General features: G+C 34.0%; 1 protein-coding gene across 1 annotated transcript; it reads left to right on the top strand.

Annotated features, from left to right (window-relative positions):
- Nucleotides 1–4,791: 4,791 nt before the first annotated feature.
- LOC129883675 (putative F-box protein At1g47790) lies at nucleotides 4,792–11,364 on the top strand. The gene is made up of 3 exons (XM_055958290.1): nucleotides 4,792–4,915; nucleotides 5,405–5,493; nucleotides 10,282–11,364. The coding sequence occupies exons 1-3, from the start codon at nucleotides 4,792–4,794 to the stop codon at nucleotides 11,362–11,364; spliced, it is 1,296 nt and encodes a 431-aa protein (XP_055814265.1).
- Nucleotides 11,365–26,860: the final 15,496 nt, after the last annotated feature.

Below are 26,860 nucleotides of genomic sequence, written 5' to 3'. Positions count from 1 at the left end.
AATATGGTATTTCACATTGTAAATCTCAAATATAATAGCCAACATAGTAACACTTGGACCTTTGGTCCTTTCATATTAATTATTACACAAGATGGGCATGCTCAATTAAAATCGAGTAAGTTTCACTATCATCACACATATAGTCAAGATCAATTCATAGATGATAGCAACACAATGGTTCTCTCATGGAACCCATACCCAAACTATATATGTATCAGAATATGACACCCGATCCAATATATATGTCGAAACATGATACCTGATCCAATATCACAATCACAACCACAATATTTCATTAAGACTTATATATTCAAAACATCATTTTTCAGAAGAAAAGAAGCGCTCATGGTAGCCCATAAGAAGTGGATCACCCTTGAACTCTCAATAGCTAGTAGTCTTCTATGTGATGTCTCTCCGCAGCCGACTGAATATTTTCTATACTCAATAAAGATAGAGCAAGTGTAGTATAAGTACACAAAAATAATAGTATACTAGTAGGATCACGCAGTTAGCCAATAAGCGAGTCATGAAAAATTAAACCCAATATAGTAAGCGCATATGTATACAGAATAACTTAACCAATTTCATCTAAATCAGTACTCAACAACATCACAGTTCATCAATTCCAATATCATGCAATTTCATATAAGGATCATCTCATGGGACTTACAACCACTTAATATGTGTTAGAACACGACTGTAACAACTTGCTTCTATCATTAGGGATAATCTAATGGGGAAGGATTTTGGGCCAAAAACCTTTGGATTATAACTTTGGAAAATTTGAGCCTAGGCCATACTTCGACGAATTCTGAGTCAGATGAAGTCTAGAGTGATCACGTGAATGATGAGAGATCAAATTTATAATTTGATTAGACAAGATAATAGCCAAGGTGAAATGAAGTATTTACGACTTTGTGGAATTGTATTTGGGTGAGTAACACTCCCTAAATCGAAGTTTGTGTGAGTGGTATAGTTTAATACGTCCTTGAAAGGGGGGGTGTTGTGAAATAGGGGCTTGAAGCACAAACTCCGAGCTCATTATTCACGCATATCTCGCTAAAGAGGGATTATTCCCGCCAGAGTGGGATCTTTCCCTCCAGAGAGGAACAATCGCGACTTAAATCATAAAAAAAGACCAAAACGGTCTTTTCTGCAAAAATTAATTTCTAAAACCCCAAGAGGCGACGTAGGGAGATTTTCATTGATTTTTCACATATTTTCACGCTTAAGGTAAGGTTGTTACTCCCTAAATTCATACTTTGATTCTTACAAACTAAAAGTATGGGTGATAATCATTGGAGGAGAGTTTGAACTAAAAATCTATAATGAAAAATAGCCCTAAGATAAGGTAAGAATCATGTGTTTGGCCTAGGTAATGAAATTGTGTCATATTTCTTGATAGTTAGGTTATTGTATTGATCTTTGATATGTATTTAGTGTTTCTAGACCAAGAACGAGAAGAACGAACATAGAAAGGGAAGATTATTACGTTGTAAGGTTTTAAAAGCTTGAATTTGAGGTAGGTGATGATCTAGTTTCCCGTATGTATTTCATATACTTGTTAAATTGCTTAATGATATGCATGTGTGTATAAGAATAGGGAAACATGCTAGATTATGTGTGAAATAATCATTTGCTGGCCTATTATTGTGATGAACTTGTTCTTATTGGTATAAATATTATAAGTATTAAATATTCTTGTGATTGTGATATCTTGGGATCGAGTGTCACGTTTTGACAAGTAAATTGGATTGGGTATCACGTTTCGATACGTATTGGATCGAGTGTCACTTTTCAATACATACTTGGATCGGATGTCATATTTCGACACAAAGTTGATTGTTTGTAGGTCCCTTGAGAGGACCCTTGTGTGAATTTATAGTGGGTGGAAGACATTGAGCTATGATATGGAGATGTGGTTGACTTATTTTGTATATGTATATGCCTATTGTGTTAAAATTTACTTGTCTATGATCCGCTTACTAGCTAATAGTGTGATTCTACCTGTACACTATTATTTTATGTACTGATACTACTCTTATTCTGCCTTTTTATTGAATACAAGGCATATTCAGCCGGTTGCAGAGAGACATCGGTTTGAAGATTAAGAAGGTGTTAAAAGTCCAAAGGTGAGCTATTCTATCATGCTGTCGTGGACTTTTCTATTTATCTCAGTCCTTCTTTTGGGACTCAGATATTCAGACATTATTCCTATTTATTTGTTAGTTTCTATTTGGAGTTATACTCTTGTTCTAGACTTGTTAGTTAGAGTTTTGGTATAATGACTTTCAGTTCCTAGGACGTGTTTACTTCCGCATACCGTTGCTATTAATATGGTTGGCTGAGCTTATGAGAACTCAGCATTATTTCTGGTTTATTCCTTCTTCCCAAGTCTATCTCCTAAAGTTTTATACGCTAGGCTGTAGAAATGGTTCTCCCACTGGAATAAGTATTGTGGGTGTCAATCACAGCGGATTGGAGTCATGAAAAAGTTGGTATCAAAGCCTAGGTTTGTTGATCTCATTCTACCAAAATGAGTCTAGTAGAGTCCTACGGAATGGTACAGAGACATCTATACTTTTCTTCGAGAGGCTATAAGATTTTAGAAAAAGTTTTACTATCTTTCTTCTTTCGTGCTATAACTTGTTTCTAATTGGTATCTAGTGATCCAAATTGGTATCCAATTGCTTTCACTCTCTTGTCTGCAGATAGTTAACACACATTATAATGGTGTTAGGCCAGCAGCTCCAATTGAGCCTAAGGAAGAGCCAGCAGTTCGAGAGCATGGCAGAGGAAGAGGTAGACGAGGAAGGGGTAGAGAGAGGGTAGCACCTACCAGAGCAGAGGTCCCTATTGAAGAAGTGTCTGCAGGTGAGGCCTTCGGCTCCTCAGAATGAGTTTGAGGGAGAGGTAGGAGCTGGAGAGGAACAAAAGCAGGCAGAACAAGAGGAAGATACCCGAACTGAGGTTGTAGGTATTCCCCCTCTGAATCCAATATTAGACCAGCAGATCATGGTATTCTTGACTAGGCTAGATGGCACTGGTGCCATTCCCACCATGCCCGCAGCACCAGCTCCTGATGACCATCCATTTGCTATTGTAGATCAGCTAACAGATAAAGTAATAGGCACAGATGCGTTCTTTATGCCACTAATGGGTCCTGTGAAGAATTGTATTGAGTATGACATACTCACCAAATTTCTCAAGATCAAACCTCTAGTTTTCCAAGGTACTAAAAATGAGGATGCCTGTGAGTTTATTTTGAATTGCTATGAGAGGTTATACAAGTTGGGCATAGTGTATCAACATGGAGTAGAGTTTGTGACTTTCCAGCTACAATGAGAGGCCAAGTAGTGGTGGAGGACTTATGTGGAGTGTCGTTCTGCTGTGTTGCCCCCACTCACTTTGGCTCAGTTCCATGCTCTATTTTTACAGAAGTGTATTTCCCGCACCCTAAGGGACAGAAAGAAGGATAATTTTATGGCCCTTGAGCAGGGAGGGTTATCAGTGGCTACTTATTAAGCCAAGTTTCATGCATTATCCTGATACGCTACTCAAATGGTTACTACTAAGAAGGAGAGGATCAGGTTGTTTGTGAAGGGGTTGGACCCTGAGTTGCAGGTACTTTTTGTTCATATGACTTCGTTCTGCAGGAGTTTCAATAAAGTCATAATCTTTTTTAAGAAAGTTGAAGGTGTGAGGAAGGATGGGCAAGCCAAGGCTTTGTCTAAAGGCCCAAGAATGCAAGTAACTTCCAGGGATTCTATTTCAAAGGGTCAAGCAGGCCGGTGATGGTTGCTCGGCCAATTTAGTTAGAACTGTCTTTATTCATTGGCAGATTTTTAGGTACTCCACAATAGCATCAGGCCCATGAGGGTTAAAGAGCATCATTCTCATGTAGTCTCCCATCTTTTAATCGCGGTTATTTTAACTGTAGAGAGCCGGGCTATATACGGAAGGAGTGCCCTCACCTTCACAGGACAGTTTCAGCACTCCAGCAGGACTGAGCAGTGGTCCCAGCAACTAGAGGGAATATTGGAAGAGGATGTCCACAAAGTGGGCGAGGAGTAAATCTGAGAGGTCGTGGGGGCCAAGGCAGTAGTAGTGCAGGTCAAGGAGTAGTTCGACCAGGTAAAAAGGCAGCCTGTTAGGATGATCGAGCTCAATTTTATGTACTTCTAGGCAAAATCGAGGTAGAGGCGTCTGACGCAGTTATCACAGGTACTATTCTTGCCTATGATCGGATGTCTACTGTTATATTTGATTTGGGTTTCAGTTATTCCTATGTATATGTAAGGTTTACCTTGGGTTTTGATGCATATTGTGATATATTGGATGCCCCTGTTCATGTTTCTACCCTTGTTGGAGAGTTAGTCATAGTCACCTATGTGCATCGTTCTTGTTATGTTATATTTATGGAATATCAGACTTGGGTTGACTTAGTGATTCTAGACATGACAGATTTTAATGTGATCTTAGGTATGACTTGGTTGACCCTTTACTTTGCGGTACTTAATTGCAATGCAAAGACTCTGGCTCTAGAGATCCCGGAGAGGGAAAGGATAGAGTGGGAAGGGGTGTATAAGCCTAAGCCAACTAAGATCATATCCTTTCTTTGGATAGAAAAATGGTGGGGTAGGGTTGTTTGGCCTGTTTGGCCCATATCTGAATTGTGGAAGTAGAGTCTCCTTTTATTGAGTCTATTCCAGTAGTGTGTGAAAGGTTTTCCCTTCAGACTTGCTTGGTATGCCTCATGTCCGAGACATAGACTTCTGCATTGATTTAGAGATGGGTACTCGTCTAATTTCCATTCCTTCCTACAGTATAGCTCCGACAGAGTTGAGAGAGCTTAAGGCTCAGGTTCAGGAGCTTCTTGACAAGGGGTTCATTCGTCATAGTGCTTCCTCTTGGGGTGCTCCGGTGTAGTTTGTCAAGAAAAATGATGGTAGTATGAGAATGTGCATTGACTACCGACAATTGAATAAGGTCACCATCAGAAATAAATATCATTTGCCTTGTATTGATAACATGTTTGACCATTTACAAGGTGCTTCAGTCTTCTCAAAGATTGATCTCAGATTTGGTTATCGTTAGTTGAAAATTAGATCTGAGGATATGCCCAAAACATCTTTTAGAACCAGGTATAGGCACTATGAATTTTTAGTAATGTCTTTTGGGTTAACCAATGCACTTGCAATTTTCATGAGTTTGATGAATGGAGTGTTTAAACCGTTCCTGCATTTGTTTGTGATAGAGTTTATAGAGGATATATTGGTGTATTCAAAGAGTGAACAGAAACATGCAGACCATTTTTCAATTGTGTTGGGAGTTTTGGGAAGACAAAGATTGTATACGAAATTGTCTAAGTGTGAATTTTGGCTTCCTTCAATTGTCTTTTTAGGCCATGTTATTTCAAAAGAAGGGGTAACGGTCGACCCACAAAAGATTGAGGAATTTAAGAATGAGGCTAGGCCTAGTTCTGTGACAGAGGTTAGAAGTTTTATGGGACTAACCAGTTACATCGCCGGTTCGTAAAAAACTTTGCTTCTACTGCTACTCACTTGACCAGGTTAACTAAAAAGGAAGTACCATTCGAGTACAGGGCTTTTTACTGATACTACTCTTGCTCTGCCTTTTTATTGAGTACATGGCATATTCAGCCGGTTGCAGAGAGACCTCGGTTGCAAGATTAATAGGGTGTTAAAGTCCAAAGGTGAGCTATTTTGTCATGCTGCCGTGAACTCTTTTATTTATCTCAGTCCTTCTTTCGGGACTCAGATGTTCAGATAATGTTTCTGCTTATTTGTTAGATTCTATTTGGAGTTGTCCTGTTCTAGACTTGTTAGTCAGAGTTTTGGTACGATGACTTTCAGTTTCTAGGATGTGTTTACTTCCACATATCGTTGTTATTAACATGGTTGGCTGAGTTTATAGGAACTCAACATTATATCTGGTTTATTCTTGTTTTCCAAGTCTATCCCCAAAAGTTTGATAAGCTAGGCTGTAGAAATGGTTCTCCCACTAGAATAAGTATTGTGGGTGTCAGTCATAGTAGGTTGGGGTCATAATAGTGACACTCAATTCAAGATTTGTGTCGGCACGTGACACCAGATCCAAATGTGTATCGGAACGTGACACCCGATCCAAACATACCAAAAAGCTACAATTATAATGAATAGTCAACACCATATCACCAAGATCAGGTTCATCACAAGTCAGGCCAGTAAGGAATCATTTCACATAATTCCTAGCATACTTCCCTATTCATATACACATATGCATACAAGGAAGTAATTTAGCATGTACATGAGTCTAATACGGGAAATGAAATCTACCTCGAATTCGAGCTTCGACAACTCTAAAGTGCAAGAGTTTTCCCTTTTCAGGTTCTTTCGCTTGTTCTTAGTCTAAAGACAGTAAATACATACAAAGGATCAATATAATGGTCTAGTTTACCTGAATTATAGTATAATTCCCCTCTTAGACCAACCTATGATCCTAAACCCCACCTAGGGCTAATTTCAATCATTATCCAGAGGCCAAAACCCTCCCACAATGATCACCCACCTTAGTATACGGGTTCTAGAAATTGAATTATGAGTTTATAGAGTAGAAATTTTATCTTTGGCATGAGAATCTGTGGAAAAGTGATCAAAAGTGCCCTGGGTCACCTCCTAACGTCTTAAGAATAATTTTTATGCATAAAACTATTTCTAGGGTTTTTACCTCGTATTAATTTGCAACTGTCCCACTCTAGTAGGACCATCCAGCTCTGGCGGTTCGCACAGAAACAGAGAGCTCAAAACTTGAGCTCCAAACTCCCATTTCAAAACACACCCTCAACCCATGGTGTCTGAAATCACACCCTCCACGCCAAATTCAATTTCAAGAGTTTTACTCACCCAATTGTGATTTCGTAATGCCGTAAAGGCTTCGTATCGTCTTGGATATCATCTAACTTAATCAGATTGCCGATTCGATCCGCCAACTATTACCGGGTCACCCTGGACCTCAACTGACTCAGAATTTGTCCTAGTCTGGCCTAAGCTATATTTTTCCGACGTCATTATCCGAAGTTTTCTAGCCCAAATTTCTTCTCCATTAGCCTATTCATAATGACGGAGATAGGTCGTTACAGTTCGGTATGGAGGAAAATAATTTTTGAAAAATATTTTTTATTTTTTTTGTTTGTTTGATCAAAATTTTTAGAAATATAATTTTAGGAAAATAATTTTCTTCATTAAGTACGAAAAACAAATTTTATAAGTGACATTGTATACTCATTGTGTCCTTCCTACTCCGAACATACCTCATCTTCACCTCCACCCCCCAACCTCTGATCCCCACAAGTAAACTCCAACTCTCATAGTACTTGTCTAGATTATATATAAATAATTTTAGAATAATATTTTTTATGTACATATCGAACACAAAAAATTAAGATACCCACTTATTTTTCTAGAAAGTATTTTCAATTATTTTTCTAGACAATTGTTTCAATGAAAAATATTTTCTTCACACCAAACATATCTGTAGTGCAGAAGTTACAAGTTCATCTGAATTAAGTAACTTTGGTTAAGATCTTGTGTATATGTTAAAAAAGTTTATAAAATAAAGAGTGAATGGCTAAAATCATACCCAAAGTATTCTAGTTTTTTGAGATTCATATCTAAACTATCAGGTATAAATTTCTTATCTGAACTATCACTACGTATTTAGAGAAACATACTTTAACTATCAATTGTTCACTTTTTTTATCTAAACTATCATCGTCGTTCCACTACATTTACAAAATGTAGTCAATCTGATTCCTTGAAATGGCGTTTGCTTTGTGTATGAACTTGATTTGCAAAAGCTTAATTTTTTTTGTCACAATGTTCTCTACATAAGAGACCAAAAAACCTAGGAGCAACGTCATTGGTCGAGGTAACCTGCTGTTGCAGCACCTCTGCTGCAGTGCCCACGAACCTCTGCAGCTTTATAGTTGTACTCCATTTTCTTGTCCTAGACAGATGTTACTCATGGACCAGGTCCCTCTACCAGGTTTCATACTTTTTAAATCATGAAAACACGAATATAACAAATACATATTATTATTTTATATGGATGGAATAATATGTACATATATTATTAGTATACATACTGATCTATTATGATTCTGAATACCCCTATTAACAAGTTAGGATTAAAATAAACGGCCCTACTTAATATACATGCTTACATACAATGCTTATGAGGTGGAGAATCTAACATTAATGGGTTTAGAGATATTTTTTTTTAATATATGTACGTTAATATTTGTTCTACCATTTTACATACAATACTATTCCACATGTACTTACGTTCTTTGGAGGGGGCCGCTGCATCTTCTTATTGATGCAGACTCAGGTGTGCAGGCGTACGATCAGGCATCATATTAGATTCTTCACCTCCTAATTTTAGTGAGCCCCAATGCCTATGATGCTTATTGAGTATTAGTGATTCTTACTCACTCTACATTTGTTGCATTTTTTTTCGATGCAGATCCTGATATTAAAGACACTCATTGACCCTAATTTTGGTGACCCAAAGTTGCGATGACCTCCCGGTGTTTGGAGACATTAGCTACCTTCCCCTATTTTTATTTTTGTCGTTTCTAGCTTTGGATGGTGATGTATTAGATTTGACATTTTTTCCTTATATTAGTAAGCTTTTGTACATGTGACACAAATTTTTAAGATGGTTATATTTATTATTTTGCCTTACTTATGAAATATCGGGATTTAAGACTAGTTGGATTATTGTTTTTAATTTTGTTGTTGTACATACCATATTCAGAATTATTACTGTAAGGAAGGATGACAATTATTATTATTCCTTTTTTTTCCTTCAGAGTTTGCTTGCGGCAGTATTCTTTACATATGATTAGTATGTATAACTGAAATAATATGAATACGTATTATTAGTTATATAGATGGAATAATATGTATATATATATTATCAGTATACATACTGATCTATTGTATAGTCGGAATAATATGTATACATTTTAATGTATATTAGTATGTATAGCACCCGTTTATTTAAGATACATTATGTATGGTTATTATTATTTAGCGTACTCATTCTTATTTTAAAAATCATCAATTGTATATTTTAACATTTCTTATCTATGTAATTTCTCGATTAAACAACCTATACCGACAATCCATTCCATTGTTTATGTAGTTAGTCAGGTTGTAATTTTTGCTTTTTTACGATAATTTTGATTTGAATATTGTATTTTTTAATTGAATTCTATAATTGTTATAGTTTGCTATAGTTAGTCAAAGCAAATATTATATTTTTAATTTTATGGAAGATGGATATTAAAGGAAAATAATTTATAGTGTTACTTTTTATTGGATAGTACAAATTTGGATAAATTATGAAAATTTATTTTTTGGTGGAGTATTTATATTTTTCCCAAAAACAAATAGAATTGGCTTATAAATAAGAACAAACAATCATCAAATCCTATCCATACATAAGAAAACAAACTCTAGCATACAAATCAAGCTCTAAAGATGGTGAATCGCCAACAGAAAAAGAAATTAGTATTTTCCAATCAAACTCCTAAAGGTATATATATTTAATAATGATTGTGTTTGAGCTAATTTCATTCAATTTTAAATGCATGACAAACAGTTTTGGAGCATTCAAAGAAAGCAAATTCAATAGATACTCTAGATCAGGTGAGTCCACGATACATCAATTGAGTTCATTTATTGGAATTTGTTACTGATTTGATTTAGATGATATGTGTTTTGTTGCTACTCACAAAAAGATTTCTTTTCTAGTTTAATTTACTTCAATTGTTAAAAATGTTTTAGACCTTGGTTATTTGTTTGGTAGGAAGGAAAATGTTTGCTTCAAAAATATTAATCCTCATCTAATATAGAAGGTGTCACATTTGTTTTTTTAATTCCTTGCTTTATATGTATGTAGAAAGGCTTTTGGTTTAAAATTATTTTACATTCCTACCAAAGAATAGAAAAAAAGTTTAAAAAAAATATTTTTCTTCATACCAAACACACTCATGTGTTGCTCTCTCTTGTTGCCACTGCTATGGTCTTATAGAAATTTTTCTCCACCAAAAGATTTTCTAAATTTTATTATTCTGTTTGTTTGTTAATAGTAATTAGAAAAAATAAAGAAATTTTTGGGTTTATCTTTTCTAAATCTTAATTGAAATGGTATTAATATTTGAAAAAAACTAAAAGTAAGCTGTGTCTAATATCAATTTCTTTTCCTATTTAGGCCATGAAAGTGCACTTTGAAGAGGGCATACTTAGTGACATCATCAGTAGGTTACCTGTGCAGTCTCTTCTTCGGTTTAAATGTGTTTCGAAATTTTGGAAATCGTTAATTGATCAGCCGTATTTTAGGATGAAACATCTCAATCATGCCAAGAATTCTCAGAAATTTCTTTATTACCAACAAAGCCTTGAGGAAGATATCTCTTCCATATACTCTTGTTCTTTATCACCGGTTCAGTTGGTTGAGGATATACAGAAACTGGGTTTCCCTTTAAACATTGAACCAATGTTTTGCACAATGTATAATTGTTGTGATGGCTTGTTTCTTATCAGAGCTTTTGAAAATATTGTTGAGCAAGACATACTTTTGCTGTGGAATCCCTCGACGAGAGAATCAATTGTACTCCCCACTCCAGAATTTTCAGTGGGAATATTTTCTTGTTTGGGATTGAGTCTTGACTTAACTAGTGGTGGCTATAAGATTCTAAAAATTGAGGGGAATGAATCTAGTAATCACAAAGTGTCTGGTGAAATTTTCACGCTCAAAAGTGGTTCCTGGAGAAAAATTGATAAACATCCTCATGTCACTGGCAATAGGGTGTCCGGTATGGATTCTTTGGCATTTATACATGGGGCATTTCATTGGATTGGTTTTTATTCAAAAAATTACTTTGTGGTTTCATTTTATATTTCCCATGAAGTGTACGGAGAGATATCATTGCCAGAGCAAATATGCTTTGTGAACACCAGAAATATTGGTATTTCTATATTGGAAGGAATGCTTTGTGCTTATTCTAATATGTGTCATGAGGGGAACAACACTTTTAAGTTATGGATAATGAGAGATTATGATCTCAAGGAATCTTGGAATGCAATATTATTTATCGAAGATCGATATCTTCTTAGAGCCACACCAAAATATAGGTTTGCAAATGGTGAAGTATTATTCTGGTGCTCACATTTACGAGGTAGGTACATCAGATTTAGGACACAAAGAGGACCCTTTACATTATTGCCACCAGGTAAATTTCAGAATGGGTTCACTTTCACAGAGAGCTTGATCTCTCCAAGATTACTTACTTAGTATTTATTTATGTATGATCGAGACACTTTTTCATTTTTCAATTTATCATGTTAGAATCTCTTATTTTCATTAGTTTATTTCTCGATCATAGATTTTGTTTACCAAAGTTTTGTTTATTTTATGTTCTCTGAGAAAGAATTAGTGATTACCGCCACCCCCACCCTCTTCTCTTTTACCTGCTAATGTTTGTGTAGTCTTTTATACTAATTGTAGTGAGTAATATATTGTTTATTACTTAGCTGTAGATTAGTTTGTGCAATAATTCCTAGCTGATTGACAATTAAATGTTGAGTCATTTGGTATGGGTAGAGTATTCAAGATTAAGTTTGAGATTATATTATAGTGTGTTTGGCTGACGGTATAAATTTAAGCTCTCAAAGAAAAACATGGATCAATTTTTATGTCATACTTATTGAAAATCTTATAGAAAAATACTTGATCATAAACAACAACAACAACAACAACAACCCAGTGAAATCCCACACTGTGGGGTCTGGGGAGGGTAGAGTGTACGCAGACCTGACTCCTACCAATGTAGGACAGCTGTTTCCGAAAGACCCTCGGCTTAATAAAAGCATAGAAAAAGGTCAGACAAGAATATTAGAGTAAATAAGTAAACAACGAAAATGGTCCAAACAATAGTATAATCAAAGCACAAAAAAATAGTAGATATTATTATTGGATAATAACATAAATACCATAAATAACATACATCAGAGTACAAAGAATCATAGTGCGTTAGTACGCCTACGAATAAGAGAGAATAAAACCACTATGTACTAGCCTTCTACCCTAATGTGTGTCCTCCACACCCTCCTATCTAGGGTCATGTCCTCGGTAAGTCGTAAATGTGCCATGTCCTGTCTGATCACCTCTCCCCAATATTTCTTCGGCCTACCCCTACCTCTTCTGAAACCATCCATGGCCAGCCTCTCACATCTCCGCACTGGTGCATCTGGGACTCTCCTCTTCACATGTCCAAACCATCTCAGTCGCGTTTCCCGCATCTTGTCTTCCACCGAGGCCACTCCTACCTTTTCTCGAATAGCCTCATTTCTAATCTTGTCACTCCTGGTATGCCCACACATCCATCTCAACATTCTCATCTCGGCAACCTTCATCTTTTGCACGTGGGAGACCTTAACTGGCCAACACTCCGCCCCATATAACATAGCTGGTCTAATGACCACTTTGTAGAACTTGCCCTTAAGTTTTGGTGGCACCTTCTTGTCACATAACACACCGGAGGCAAGCCTCCATTTCATCCATCCTGCCCTAATATGGTGTGTGACATCCTCGTCGATCTCTCCCCTGTCTTGCATGATAGAACCCAGGTACTTAAAACTACTTCTCTTTTGGATGGCTTGGTCCCCGAGCCTAACTTCCGCGCCAGCCTCTTGAGATGTCTCACTGAACTTGCACTCTAGGTACTCTGTCTTGGTCCTACTCAGCTTAAACCCCTTAGACTCCAAGGTGCATCTCCAATCTTCCAGCTTAGCATTAACTCCGCTACGAGTCTCATCGATGAGGACTATATCGTCCGCAAAAAGCATACACCATGGCACCTCACCTTGAATTTGTCGCGTCAATCCATCCATCACCAAGGCAAATAGGAACGGGCTAAGAGTTGATCCTTGATGTAACCCCATCATAACTGGGAAGTGTTCTGAGCCCCCTCCTACTGTCCTTACCCTGGTTTTGGCACCCTCGTACATGTCCTTGATCACCCTTATGTACGCTACAGGTACACCTTTAGCCTCCAAACATCTCCATAGTATCTCTCGTGGGACTTTATCGTAAGCCTTTTCCAAGTCGATGAACACCATATGCAAGTCTCTCTTTCTCTCCCTATATTGCTCCATTAGTCTCCTCATAAGGTGGATGGCTTCTGTAGTTGAGCGTCCCGGCATAAATCCGAACTGGTTCTCTGAAATAGACACGCCTCTCCTCACCCTCATCTCTACCACTCTTTCCCACACTTTCATAGTATGGCTTAGAAGCTTAATACCTCTATAGTTGTCACAGCTCTGGCTATCCCCTTTATTTTTGTAAAGCGGGATCATGATGCTCGATCTCCATTCTACGGGCATCGTTGCCGTTGTAAAGATGACATTAAATAACCTAGTCAGCCATTCCAAACCTACCGAGCCCGCACTCTTCCAAAATTCTCCAGGGATCTCGTCAGGTCCGGTCGCTCTTCCCCAGCGTATTCTACGAACAGCATCCTTAACCTCATCGACCGTAATACTCCTACAACCCCCAAAATCGTGACTCCTTCCTGTATGTTCCAAATCTCCCAACACAATTTCTCTGTCCCCTTTGTCATTTAAAAGTTTATGGAAGTATGACTGCCATCTTTGTTTGATAAGGGTCTCCTCCACCAATACTTTTCCGTCTTCGTCTTTAATGCACTTCACTTGATCCAAATCGCGTGCCCTTCTCTCCGGGCTCTGGCTAGCCTGAATAATTTTCTGTCCCCACCTTTCTCTTCCAGTTCAGCATAAAGACGTTCAAAAGCTGCTATTTTTGCCGTTGCAACCGCTGACTTCACCTCCTTCCTCGCTATCTTATACAGTTCTCCATTCGTCCACTTCTCCACCTCATCCTTGATCTCCATCAACTTAGCATATGCCACCTTCTTTGCTTCCACTTTCCCTTGCACTTCTCCATTCCACCACCAGTCCCCTCGATGCCGACTACGACTACCTGTCGAGACTCCTAGCACTTCCTTTGATACAACCCTAATATAACTAGCTGTCCTATCCCACATATCGTTCGCATCCCCACTACTATCCCAGGCCCCCATATCCTTCAATTTCTCTCCCATCTCAAGGGCACTAACCGTTGTCAAACTCCCCCATCTGATCCTAGGTCGTTCTTCCCCGACCCTCCTCGTCCTTGTCATCTTTATCCCTAAATCCATCACTAAGAGCTTATGTCGGGTTGTAAGGTTGTCGATCGGAATGACCTTACAGTCTTTGCACAAACCCTTATCATCCTTCCTGAGGAGTAAAAAATCTATCTGAGTTTTAGCCACTGAACTACGGAAGGTTACCAAGTGGTCCTCCTTCTTTGGGAAACTCGAGTTGGCTATCACCAATCCAAAAGCTCTTGCGAAATCCAATAGTGCGGTTCCTCCTCCATTTCTGTCCCCGAAGCCAAAGCCCCCATGCACATCATCATACCCTCCCGAAATAGATCTGATGTGCCCATTGAAATCCCCTCCCACGACAAGCCTTTCAGTAGGTGGTATGCCTCCCACTAACTCGTCCAACTCCTCCCAAAAGCGCCTCTTATCCTCCTCGCATAAGCACTTATAACGTTCAGCGTGCTCCCTTCAACGACCATTTTAATCGACATCATCCTATCATTGACTCTCTTAACCTCCACCACATGATCCCTTAAATCACTGTCTATTAAAATGCCTACCCCATTTCTATACTTCGATTTACCAGAAAACCAAAGCTTATACCCATCTACCTCCTTAGCTTTAGAGCCGACCCATTTTGTCTCCTGGACACAGGCTATATTATTCTTCCTCTTCTTTAGAATCTTAACCAGTTCTATGGATTTACCCGTTAACGTCCCAATGTTCCAAGAACCTATTCTCAGTCTAGACGCTCCTTTAACCCAATTACCTCTCCTTACCCTCGTCTCCGTCAATGAGCGAGAACATGACCCTAGTCTACCATCACTATCCAAAGCCACGAAAATGCGTATGAACTAATAAATTATTCGGGGGTTTAAAATCGGCAAAATGTAACTGCAAGTATATGGACAAAGGATAGAATATAAAGATATAAAAACCGGAGGTACCAACTCCGGTAGAAATGAACCTGGTTGCCGCCGGAAAATACTGCTCACGTCGGAATACTGTTCACGTCGGCGTACTTAGTTTAGTTGCAGCAGTTGTTCTTCACCGGAAATACAGATCTGTACACCTGGAAAAAAAAATGGATACAACTTAGTTTCGCCGGAAAACTGGAGTTCTTGGCGGCTGAGAAGAGCTGGAGAGTGAAATTGTGAGCATGGAGAGAATCGAGCTTCTGACTTCTGAGCATTAAGAAGTGAGCAAAAATTCGAGCAAAAATTCGACAGTGAATCGGCGAAATTGTGATTCGTCGAGGAGGAGCGAGACTCGCCGTCTCCTGCTTTTATGAGGAGCGTTGCCTCGCCTGGATCCAGTAGACAGTGAAACAGCAGCCAGAAGAAGCATCAGATCTATAACAAAGTAAAAAAAACTTAAAACTTTTTTTTTTCCTTTTCTTTTGTTTGTTTCAGGAAATTCGACTGAACCAGTTCTAAAAACTCAACAGAGGTGAAGATCGCACGCAAAAATACTTGATCATAAAAATTATAAAAAATTCTTGAAAACTTGAGACGTCTCGACGATATTGTCCTAAAAGATATTTTACTTCATAGAAATATCCCCTCAAATTCAATAAGTTTTTCTAAGTATTAAATTAGGAGCACAGAAATTAACAAAAACTTTAAGAAGAAAACTCAACACTAATAGAGTATGATAGTAAGAAATTTCACTTATACGATTCACCAAATTGAGTTCATGAATGGGAAATATATCGTCCAAAAAAGGTGTTATCACCTGCTATAACAAATAAATATGAAACGTATAAGTATTTTTTATACTGACAACAATGTATATAACATAAATTCCATAAAAAAACGTGCATGCATGTCCATATAGAATATATGTTCGTCCAACTTGCCATTATCTGTGGAACAAAATAGTAGTAGTAGTATCTCCTTTTTTGTCAAGAAAGTTACTTTTTGTAGAGTTGCAATCCAGTTAATAAATTTTCAAAGCATCTAAATAAAGTTCACAATCTTTTGAAATGTTCTTTTCTTTATTCATCTACAACTATAAATAGACTCACCATGACCACCCCTATTTTCAAGCAACCTAGCCTATCTATCTTTGAGCTAGGGAAATATATAAACATCCTTTTATTTCTCTAGCTCTTTTTTTGGCTATTGCTTCATATCACTTGTTCTAAAAAAAATTCAAAAAAGAAATGGACAAGGTACAAAGAATGACTAGAGAACATGGTGTGGTTATTTTTAGCAAGAGTACATGTTGCTTGAGTTATGCAGTGAGTATATTATTTCAAGATCTTGGTGTAATTCCATATGTCTGTGAAATTGATCATGATCCTCAAGGAAAAGAAATGGAAAAGGCCCTAATGAGGATGGGTGTCAATAATGCATTATTGCCTGTTGTTTTTATTGGGGGGAATTTGGTTGGTTCTACTAATGAAGTCATGTCACTTCATCTTAAAGGCTCCCTCCTTCAACTCATCAAGCCTTACATGTCTCTTTTAAAAAGTAATTAAGACCCCAACCCCCATCTATTTCAAGAAAAGTTTGACATTAATATTAATTAGTACTACTCCTAGGAACAAATAAATAAATTGTTGGGTTGAAGAAGTACGTTGTAGTATGAAAATGTTATGTAATTGTTGTGAAGATGTGTGTGCCCTAGTTCAAATTAAAGAAACTATTATCATTTGTATCTCAATTAATTGAAGTTAGCATTGTTACTTTAGTTGTTGTTTTTTCCCCTTCTGCACGTGGAGGATCAACAGCACTTGTGGCGAAATTTTTACTTTACAAATTGGAGAATATCGGGAGAATTGATTTTATACATCATTTATAAATTATCTTTTTTTTTATAAGTGGTCTTTAATTTTATACATAAAAGATCTGAAAAAACTATTTTCTTCTATTTAATTTGTTAGTGGCCAATAGATTTCATTTCCTCAGAAATAAAATATTATGTCAATAGACAACACAACATAAATTATATATGATTAATCAAAAATGTGTTCTCTTTAACAATTTCAAAATTTTAGATGTGATGGCTATCTTGTTCAGTATAGTATTAGAGTAGAGCGAAAGATATTTTGAGTTCAAATCAAATCGTCACACAAGAAATAAAAATATTCCATCTTTGGTCCACGAAAATGAATGGCCATGGCCCATGGCCAAACTTGGCCAAGTAGCCCACTAATGTATTCTCTTGTTTACAGTAAATCAAAAAGTTGTATTAACTGGGAAAAAAAATCAGAAATTGTTTAAGAGAAAAAAAAAATATCCCAGACTATAGATTTTATTGTGTGTTCTTAAAGAATTTAATTCATTCATTATATTTGTGGTTATATGGATTATTTCCTCTCAAGATAAAACATATATACCTATTATTGATGTAGCGGTACCTCACACTCTAATAACTTCATCGTACTCAAAAGTCAGCAACAAATCACATAAATACTCGATATTTGTTTGTAAGAAAAAATGCAGAAGAAGTAATTAATTCGATGCAGAAAACTGAGGGTAAACCTCAGCATTTATCCTTAAAAAAATTGGTTAAATAGGTTTGAACTCACCTATGCAGAACAAGTTTAATGTCTATTGAAAGAAAACTTGTTAGAAAACCAATCAATTTATCAATAACACTATTTTCCAAATTCAAGCGAGCGACAATAACAGCGCAAGAGACTCTCCTCTGAGGGACTATCCTCTGAACTCTTTAAGAGCTAGAAGAGGTGTTACTGTATAAAAGCACAAATTCTCCTCTTCATTCCTATCTAGATGAACTTTAGCTTCAAAATTTTCTCAATCTATCTTTCATTAACACTAAGCCTTATCTTAAAAGCTTGATTTTTAAAGATTCAAAATCCAACAAATTAGTCCACTAATCAAATTTTCGATTGGTATTAATTTTGAGAACTTATTCGAAAATTTGCACTAGTATGCAGTATAGATACTCTTCATAAATTAGAAAGGAGTCAAACATATTATGCATCTCTATGTGGGACAAACTGATGCTTTTGGGTTTGGACGACATTCCTTCAGCATATATTGCTCCATTTGCCTATAAAGTTAGCAATGGAAATTAAAAGGCATAATACATAAATATGCTTTTGAACTTGGCTTTAGCTGGTATTTATGTCCTCCAATTTTGGGTGTGCATAAGTAGACATTTAAATTTGTATAAAATTGAATAAGTAGACACACGTTCTACGTGACATAATACACATAGGACGCCACATAGGAAATAAAATTGTCATGTAGGACGCCACATAAGACGAATGAGTCTATTTGTTCAACTTTGTACAAGTTTAAGTGTCTACTTGTACACAATCAAAGTTGGAGAGTATAGCTGTCAAGTGAAACCAAGTTAAGGGGCATATTTATGTATTATGCCAAAATAATATGCTCCATTTGCTTAAAGTTGGCAAAGTATCATCAAACGATGTGGAAAAATGTTTGGTAGGGAGTGTTTCCCCCGACACTATAGCATGATTTTTAGTAGCAATTAATTAATGACAATAGCTTAATTACCTCTAAATATGTAATTTTAGAGGCAACTAGCACTTTGTAAATGTATCTAAAACCTATAGCGACATTGAATCTAATGACAGTTAACTAATAACAATAAAGACTTTAGCACTCTTACTTAATGTGTATATTTATTGTGCGAATGGAACCCTACATGATGCCACTCCAAAATAATCAAACTTCAATGCGGATGCCAAACACCGAGTGAGAAAAAAAAAATTGGCGAGGGAAAATAAATGCTCCACCTTTCGACTTTTCTATTGGCAAGTTGCTCTCATACTATACTGTCAAAGTAAATTGCTTTTTCCACAAACATAGAAAAAGAAAACAAGGGGAATTTTAATATATCGCCAATGAATGAACCTAAGCATCTAATTAAAGATTTTGATGGAAATAAAAAACCAAAGTTGTAATACTATTAGAAGCAGAGGTTTTTTTTTATTGTGAATTAATGAGAAATTTGTGTTATAAAATATAATAATAAGAAGAAGAATTGAATATTTTTTAATAAAAAAATAGTAATTTTTTAATAGTGTAACACGATGAGTATTAGAGTAATCCAAAACCGTTTAAAACACTTTAAAAACCATTACACAACTAGTGAGGGAAATGTTTATATCCATAATCAATTCATATACTCCGTGTAACTTATCTAAAAGATCGATAACATGCCCATCCGTCCTAGCTAAAAAGTTGTGTTATCTATGTACTGAAGAATTAATAGGTTTTTCAACAAATAATCAAGAAGTAAATTCAGAATAATGATTAATATAAAGATTTTACGTAGAAAACTCCTCGCAGCTCCCTGAGTCAAAAATTACTACATGCCAATTGCCAATAGGTTTTGCTCTCAAATCTTCACTAAATCTTGAGCAAATAGGAGTAGGAATGGCCGCTTCTTACTTTCCAAATCCAACAAGAATAAATTCAAGATATCATCTCATTTTTCTCACTTATAACAAGCTATCTTGGTTCAAAATATACAATTGTTTTCTTGTTTTTAATCTTCAAATCTTTATATTAACGAGATATTTTACTTTCAGTCATTGTTATTACTTTGTGTGCTTTTATCATTAACTTCTAGCTAAAGTGTATTTTTCCCTCAAAATTTTGAATTAATAAAAACTATTAGATATAATGAGTGCAGATTGATATTAAGTAGGCGCTTGGACGTAAGAATCGTAAAATTGTGTGGGGTTGGGGGTGGGGGGGGGGGGGTGAAATAGTATTTGAAAATTGAAGTTGTGTAATTGGACATGAATATGAATTAGAGTTATTTTTGAATTTTTGTGAGTGGTTTGGAGTGAGATTTGTGAAAAATATTTTTTTGAAATTCGAACTCGCAACAATTCTATATCCAAATAGTTTTTCAAAATAATATTCTCAGAAAAGAAAACTACCCATGGCCAAACTATTTTAAGTGTATATTCTTAAAAGAATTAAAATTACATATATTTAATTATTAGTGAAATTTTATTTACACCATTAACATATTTTAATTAATTTGTTATGACAAGTTATATTATTTTCATTTTCTAGGCTAGTAATCTCACTTATTATATTTATAGATTGTAGTTGTAGGTACGTGCACCTCATTTATTGTCAAAATTTATATTGTAATATTGCCATTTAAGAGAGTTGTCTAGAAGTTTATATTGTCATTTAAGAGAGTTGTGCAGAAGTAAGCATCTCTTCATTAATTGTAAATTCAGCTTAAGATGTTTCGGCCAATGCGATCGGATATAAATTTGTTAGTATTTTTTAAAAAAATTAAAAGGAGTATTTGAAAAATAAAGTTGTGTTATGTATAAAAATATAGTTAATTTTTTGTGAGTAAATTAAAAAATTCTTATGATATGTTTTAAAACATCAAACTTAATATTTAAATGTCTAAGGATCATTGATGGAGTCAGAATTTCTATTTAGAAATGTAAAAATATAAAAAAGTAAAATTGCGTAAAAATCAAAAAATGTCAATATATATAATATTTTTTCTAGCTATATAATATAATTTTTTAATGAAAGTTTTAATTGACACCTCTCAAATATATGTGGCTCCGCTCCTGGAGAAGATATTATTGTGTGTTTTATGTAGAGTGTTCCACAAGTACCAAAGTGAAGTCTAAGCTGGCGTTCGGTGTGACATTTATTATTATGTTCTCCAATTCTTAAGCCTCTCTTTAGGGACGTACATCCGATAAAATATGGAATGATACGGACAAGATAATATAATTATTGTGCAATTAATAATAATAATAATAATAATAATAATAATAATAATAATAATAATATATTTATTTTAATTTTATCAGTGTGGAAGGATAGTATGTTGACGGTCTTATGTCTATTCTAAAAGATAAAAAGATTGTTTCTAATAGACCTTTTGACATAAGTAAATACAATTTGAAAAAGAAAAAAAAAGGAAGGTTGAGGAGAAAGAAGAAGTCAAGATAAAATATTAAAGAAAATATGAAAAAGCATATTGAAAAAGGAACAATAACTACAACAAAATAATACGATAGTCAAAATGCCAAAAAACACTAAATAATAAAATAATTTGAATAACAAGAAACTCCTAGAATAATACAGACTACTAATATAATGGAAAAAATGAAACAACTATCAACTGCATAACTAACCTCTTATACTCTCTTCGTCCATCTTAACTTGTTCAATATATTAAAAATAATTATCCAATTTTACTTATTCAATTTGAAAAATCAAGAAATAATTTATTATTTTGTGTCTATTTTATTTTTACTATTAAATACTATTCATTTTTTAATATTTAAATAACTTATAATTAATAGAGATCATATAATAAAAATATTTCTCTATTTATATATCTTAAAGGATGTAGCAAATTAAATATAGATAAATAAAAATAAATAAAAAATATTTATTTATATTAAAAATCATATCCTCAATAAACTATCTTATTTTATCATGTCCTATCTACTAAAGAAGACTTGTCAATAAGAGTGACGCAGAGGATGACATATATGTTTGTGTTTTTTTTTAAGTAGTGTTCCCCAAGTATATCAAAGTGAAGTCTTAGTCATATACTAACGTTATGCATGCGTATTGTCTATTGTGTATTCTCTAATTAGTAGTTAGCGTCAAAAGGTGAAGTCATAGTCATTGCACCAACGCTCTACATCTATGATTAACAAAATAAATAAAAGATGGTGATATTTCACTTTCAAAAAGTAATGACGACACACATTTCTTAATTAGAGATATTTAATTTCCCAATGGGACCAACAACCCTTGACTTAACCCTCACGTTCTTGCTATACATTTTTATTTATATGTATAACAAAAAAAAAAAACTATACTATCGAGATTATTTTTTGGTCTAAGTAATATATATCGTCAATATAAATATTATTTATATTGTCAAAGTAAATAATATATTTTATTTTTATAATTTTATATTTCTAATTATTTTCAGGAGATTTATGTATAGATATCTTTTGAATTTTTTAATTAATATAAAAAAAAATGCCAACAATGATGGTGCACAAATTTAAACTCTTATAAGAAAACTGAGTTCAATTAAATTATATACATGATCAGTATAAATATTTTATTATATTATATTATTAGATCATCAAATTATATTTATATCTAAATTCCTTATATGTGAGATTTTGCAATCCTAAATATACCACATGTTATTTATTACAAGAAGTAAAGGTAGCTGATAGTATTAATTAACTCAATTAATTAGTTGGTCACGAGAAAGAGAGAGATCACTTACTACATACTCTCCGTTCCTATTTATTTGTCGATTTTGACAAATTAAAAAATAATAATTTTTTTTGGTTATAATATTTTCAATTTATTAACATTAAGCTAATGTCTTTGAAAAATTTAATGAGTAAATATAATTAAAACTCTATCAATTAATAGAAATAAAATAATAAAATTAATATATTAATAATTATATTCTTATTAGATGTGTCAAGTCAAAATTTGATAAATAAAAAAAACGGAGGGAGTACTTGCAAGCATTTTATCTTTGCCCACTTCGACTAGTCGAAAATGAAATGTAACTATGAGTGTGTTTGGTACGAAGGATTTTTCAATTTTCTCATGTTTGACTGGTTTAAATGTTTTGAAAAATATTTTTCAAATTAACTTATTTTTCTCAAATTTGAGGAAAATGACTTCTTTCCAAAAATTAAAGAAAATATTTTTCAAAACTCTTCTCCAATCTTAAATTAGAATGTTTTCTTCTTACCCACGCCTACCACGACCCCCTTCCCCCCACAAAAAACTTAAAATTTCTTTTTTAAAAAAAAAATTAAAAGTTTATTTTTGAAAAATATTTTACATTTTGAAATTTTATTTTTTTATCCATTCCTACCGTGGCCACCTTACCCCCGAAAAAAAATTATTACTTTAACTTTTTGAAAAATATTTCAAAATTTAAAAAAATCATTTTTTTTACCCCTCCCCCTTTCCCCTCCCCACTACAAGCCCCGCACCCCCACCCTCACCGCCCTCCCCCCTTCGCCCCAAATTAAAAGTTTATTTTTGAAAAATATTTCAAATTTTGAAAATTTCTTTTTTTTTTACCCCACCCTTACGCCGATCCCCCACCCCATCAGTCAATTACTAGGAATGATTTTCATGTCAAAAACTATTTTTTAAAAAATATTTTCTACTCTCTAACTAAAAATAAAAGATATTTTCTAAAAAATATTTTCATTCACTAATCAGACAATAAAAAATATTTTTCAAAAAATATTTGTCATTCACCAACCAAATATAAAAAAATAAGTTAGAACCAACTTGTTTTCCTAAAAAATATTTTCCAGCACACCCTATGTCGACATATAACGAATTGGACCATTAATTATCATATATTTATTTTGCTTTTCTTTGTAAAAAACATTTTCCAGCACACCCTATAATTTTATGCTTGTATTGAGTCGAGGTCTCTTGTAAACAGTTGTTCTACCTTGATAGGAGTATAATCTATTCTTCTCAAACCCCACATTGTAGAATTTCACTGAGTTGTTGTTGTTGTAAAGAAAAATTATATTTTATAGTTGCGCATAAAATAATAGTCAATAATTTATATTTTTATAAAATTATATATTATTATATAATATACATAGAATATATTTTTACTATAAAATAATGTATATCTTTTAATTAATAAATATAATTATTTTGATGATCGATCGAATATGTAACTGTCTGCACTTCTTTTAACAACAACAAAAAAAAGCTTTGTACTCAAACTTCGTATAAATGAGTTTGTGAGAAAGAAGTGCAAATAAAGGGTGTGTTTTGAAACCAAGGGAAATTTTTTTAAAAAAATTAAGAAATACAATAATAACAATAACAATATACCCAGTGGAATTTTACAAGTGGGTTTGAAGACGGTAGAATGAACGTAAACCTTATCACTACCTCATGGAGATAGAGAAGCTGTTTTCGAAAAACCATTGGCTCAAAAATCACAGTCCCAAGTAAAAGAGAGAAAAACAAATATATAGAGTATAATGGCATAAAAAACGAAAAGTGATGCAAATTTTACAAGACAAGAACAAAAATAATAGAAATTTAATGTGATAATCAAAACAACACAATTATAAAGGCACGCCTAGACCTACTACCATCCTAAACCGACACATGGCAAGACACCATTATATCCCTCCTAGCCTTCTACCCTAATTCGCGACCTCCACTCTTTTCTATCTAAGGTCATGTCCACGGTGATATGGAGTAGCGTCATATCTTGTCTAATCACCTCTCCCCAATACTTTTTTGATCTACCGCTATCCCTTCGCATAACTCCCAAATCCAACCGCTCGCACCTCCTAATTGGGGTGCCGCACCCCACCTCTGCACATGTCCAAACTATCTTAGTCTCGCTTCTCTCGTCTTGTCTACCGTAGAGACCACTCCTACCTTCCCCCGAATGACCTCATTCCTAATCTTTTCACTCCTAGTGTGTCCACACATCTATCTCCGCAACATGCATCTTTTGAACATGAGAATTCTTTACCGATCAACACTCTACTCTGTATAACAACACCGGTCTAATCATCATTTTGTAGAACTTATCTTTAAGTTTAAGTGATACCTTTTGTCACATAGAACTCCAAAAACAAGCCTCTATTTCATCTACATTGCCCTAATTAAGAAATATATATTTTTTAACAAAATAAGTGGGGTTTTTATTAATTTAGTGATATTTGATAAATACATAAAAAAATTATCTTATTATATATAATTTAAACAAATACTATTTGGATTGGTACAAGGGGCTATAGGTGTGGGGATCGTGGGAACGCCGAGTAGGGCTATGGGGGATTGGAGTGCGGATCGATATTAAATAATTAATGTGGAATATCAAACTCCCTCTATTTCATATTAGATGAGCATCTTATTAAAAATATTTGTCTCATATTACTTGATCACTTACTAAATTAAAATAGAATTAATTAAATTTTTCCATTTTACCCCTACAATTTATATGGTCTTTTTTGAATGTGAACAATTTCCAATACTAACTATTTCTATACTTTATGTATATTGTATTGTTATGAACAAAGGACAAAATAGTAAAGATAATCAATTTATTAATAATTTTTTAATCAGCATATAAAATATAAAATATTCATCTAATATGAAACGGATGAAGTATATACAATTTGGTTTTCCTACTTCTACTAATTAAGAAGTTATTAATTTTCTTACTTTTTAAAGAACTTACTTTTTAAAAGAAAATATTTTTTCAACTATTTTATCCGATTGATCATTTCATCTCGCATTCAATGACTTTCCTCCTCCAACTTTTTTAATCACTTCTGCCTTGTGATATTCATCATGACTTTCATCAATGACAGATATATGGGGTTTGGATCAATGAATACGGTGAACGAGAAATCATGATATTGTAATGACACCCTCCACAGCAGTCAAAAGTGAAACCAAGATTTAAAGATAATGAAAGCACCACCAAAAGTGGATGCGTGTTAGTCAAGTAGAGGCGTATTTAAGGGGGTTTCATGGGTTCACGTGAACTTATGATTTTCTCTCTAGGTCATATTTAGTAGTGTTATATTTTTTTAAAAATATTTAAATATAGATGTGTGAATCCACATTCAAAGTATCATATAACGTGATGATAATTGAGTGCTACTCTCTAAGTGATGTTAGAAATTTAAATCTTATATCTATCTTGTTATTTCTCTTTCTAAAGTTTAGTAACACCTCTCCAAGTAGTTATTGGTAACACTTTTGGAGTTTCAATTAATTTTTGTTTTATTTTTATGTTTTAATCTTTCAAAAATCGTAAGTGTGTTACATTGAATATTACTAATATTTTTTAGCACCGTAACAAATTCAATGTTAAGAACCTAAAAATTAAATGGATCAAATTCTTATCTTAGATTCATTTGTTCTTAATAGTGCAGTATTATTAAGAACCTAAAAATCGAACGGATCAAATTTCTTAGATTTGTCTTTTCATAATAATATATCCTTACTTTTAAAATTCTGAATACGCCTTTATAGTGAAGAGTATATTTTTTAATTAAAAATATTCAAATGAACATCCTCTCGTCCCTAAATCCACCCCGACTCCATTTGGATCCGCCTTTGATAAGTGATAACAACAGCTGACCAGTATACTATTTTATTTGTGTATATTTCCCAACACCAATAAAAATAACACACAAATAAGAGGTACAAAACTAAAATTTTCTCCCCTAATAGTAAAATCCCCGTGAGTACTCACACGTATCCGGAGATACAAACAATGAAAAGTACTACTTTCATTTCATATCATATTAGTTAAATTTTTAAAGTAATATATAAAAAACATTCAAAGACAATATTTAAATTATATTTTTCTCTATTATTTTTTTATTTAATCAGCATTATGAAAATAATTAAATATAAAATTATAAATATAAATAGTCATATATTAGAGTATAACTTTATAAGTAGTATAAATTATTTCTAGAAAATTATAAAACTTCATCTATAAAAAGAATAAACATAAAAAAAAAATCAAATATTTCTCTGAACTTCGAATAATTTGAATATAAAAATTCTAAAAATTCAGAAACAAGTAAATAAGAGAGATATTAATATCTCCACTCTTTCTGGA

Source organism: Solanum dulcamara, chromosome 3, assembly GCF_947179165.1.
Source record: "Solanum dulcamara chromosome 3, daSolDulc1.2, whole genome shotgun sequence".
Lineage (NCBI taxonomy): Eukaryota > Viridiplantae > Streptophyta > Magnoliopsida > Solanales > Solanaceae > Solanum > Solanum dulcamara.
This window is presented reverse-complemented; position numbering and strand designations above follow the sequence as displayed.

Coding starts and splice junctions, on each gene's coding strand:
- LOC129883675 (XM_055958290.1), top strand. CDS start 4,792: ATGGGTACTCGTCTAATTTCCATTCCTTCCTACAGTATAGCTCCGACA. Junction 4,916..5,404: donor TCATAGTGCTTCCTCTTGGG/GTGCTCCGGTGT, acceptor TTGTCTTTTTAG/GCCATGTTATTTCAAAAGAA. Junction 5,494..10,281: donor GGCCTAGTTCTGTGACAGAG/GTTAGAAGTTTT, acceptor TTTCCTATTTAG/GCCATGAAAGTGCACTTTGA.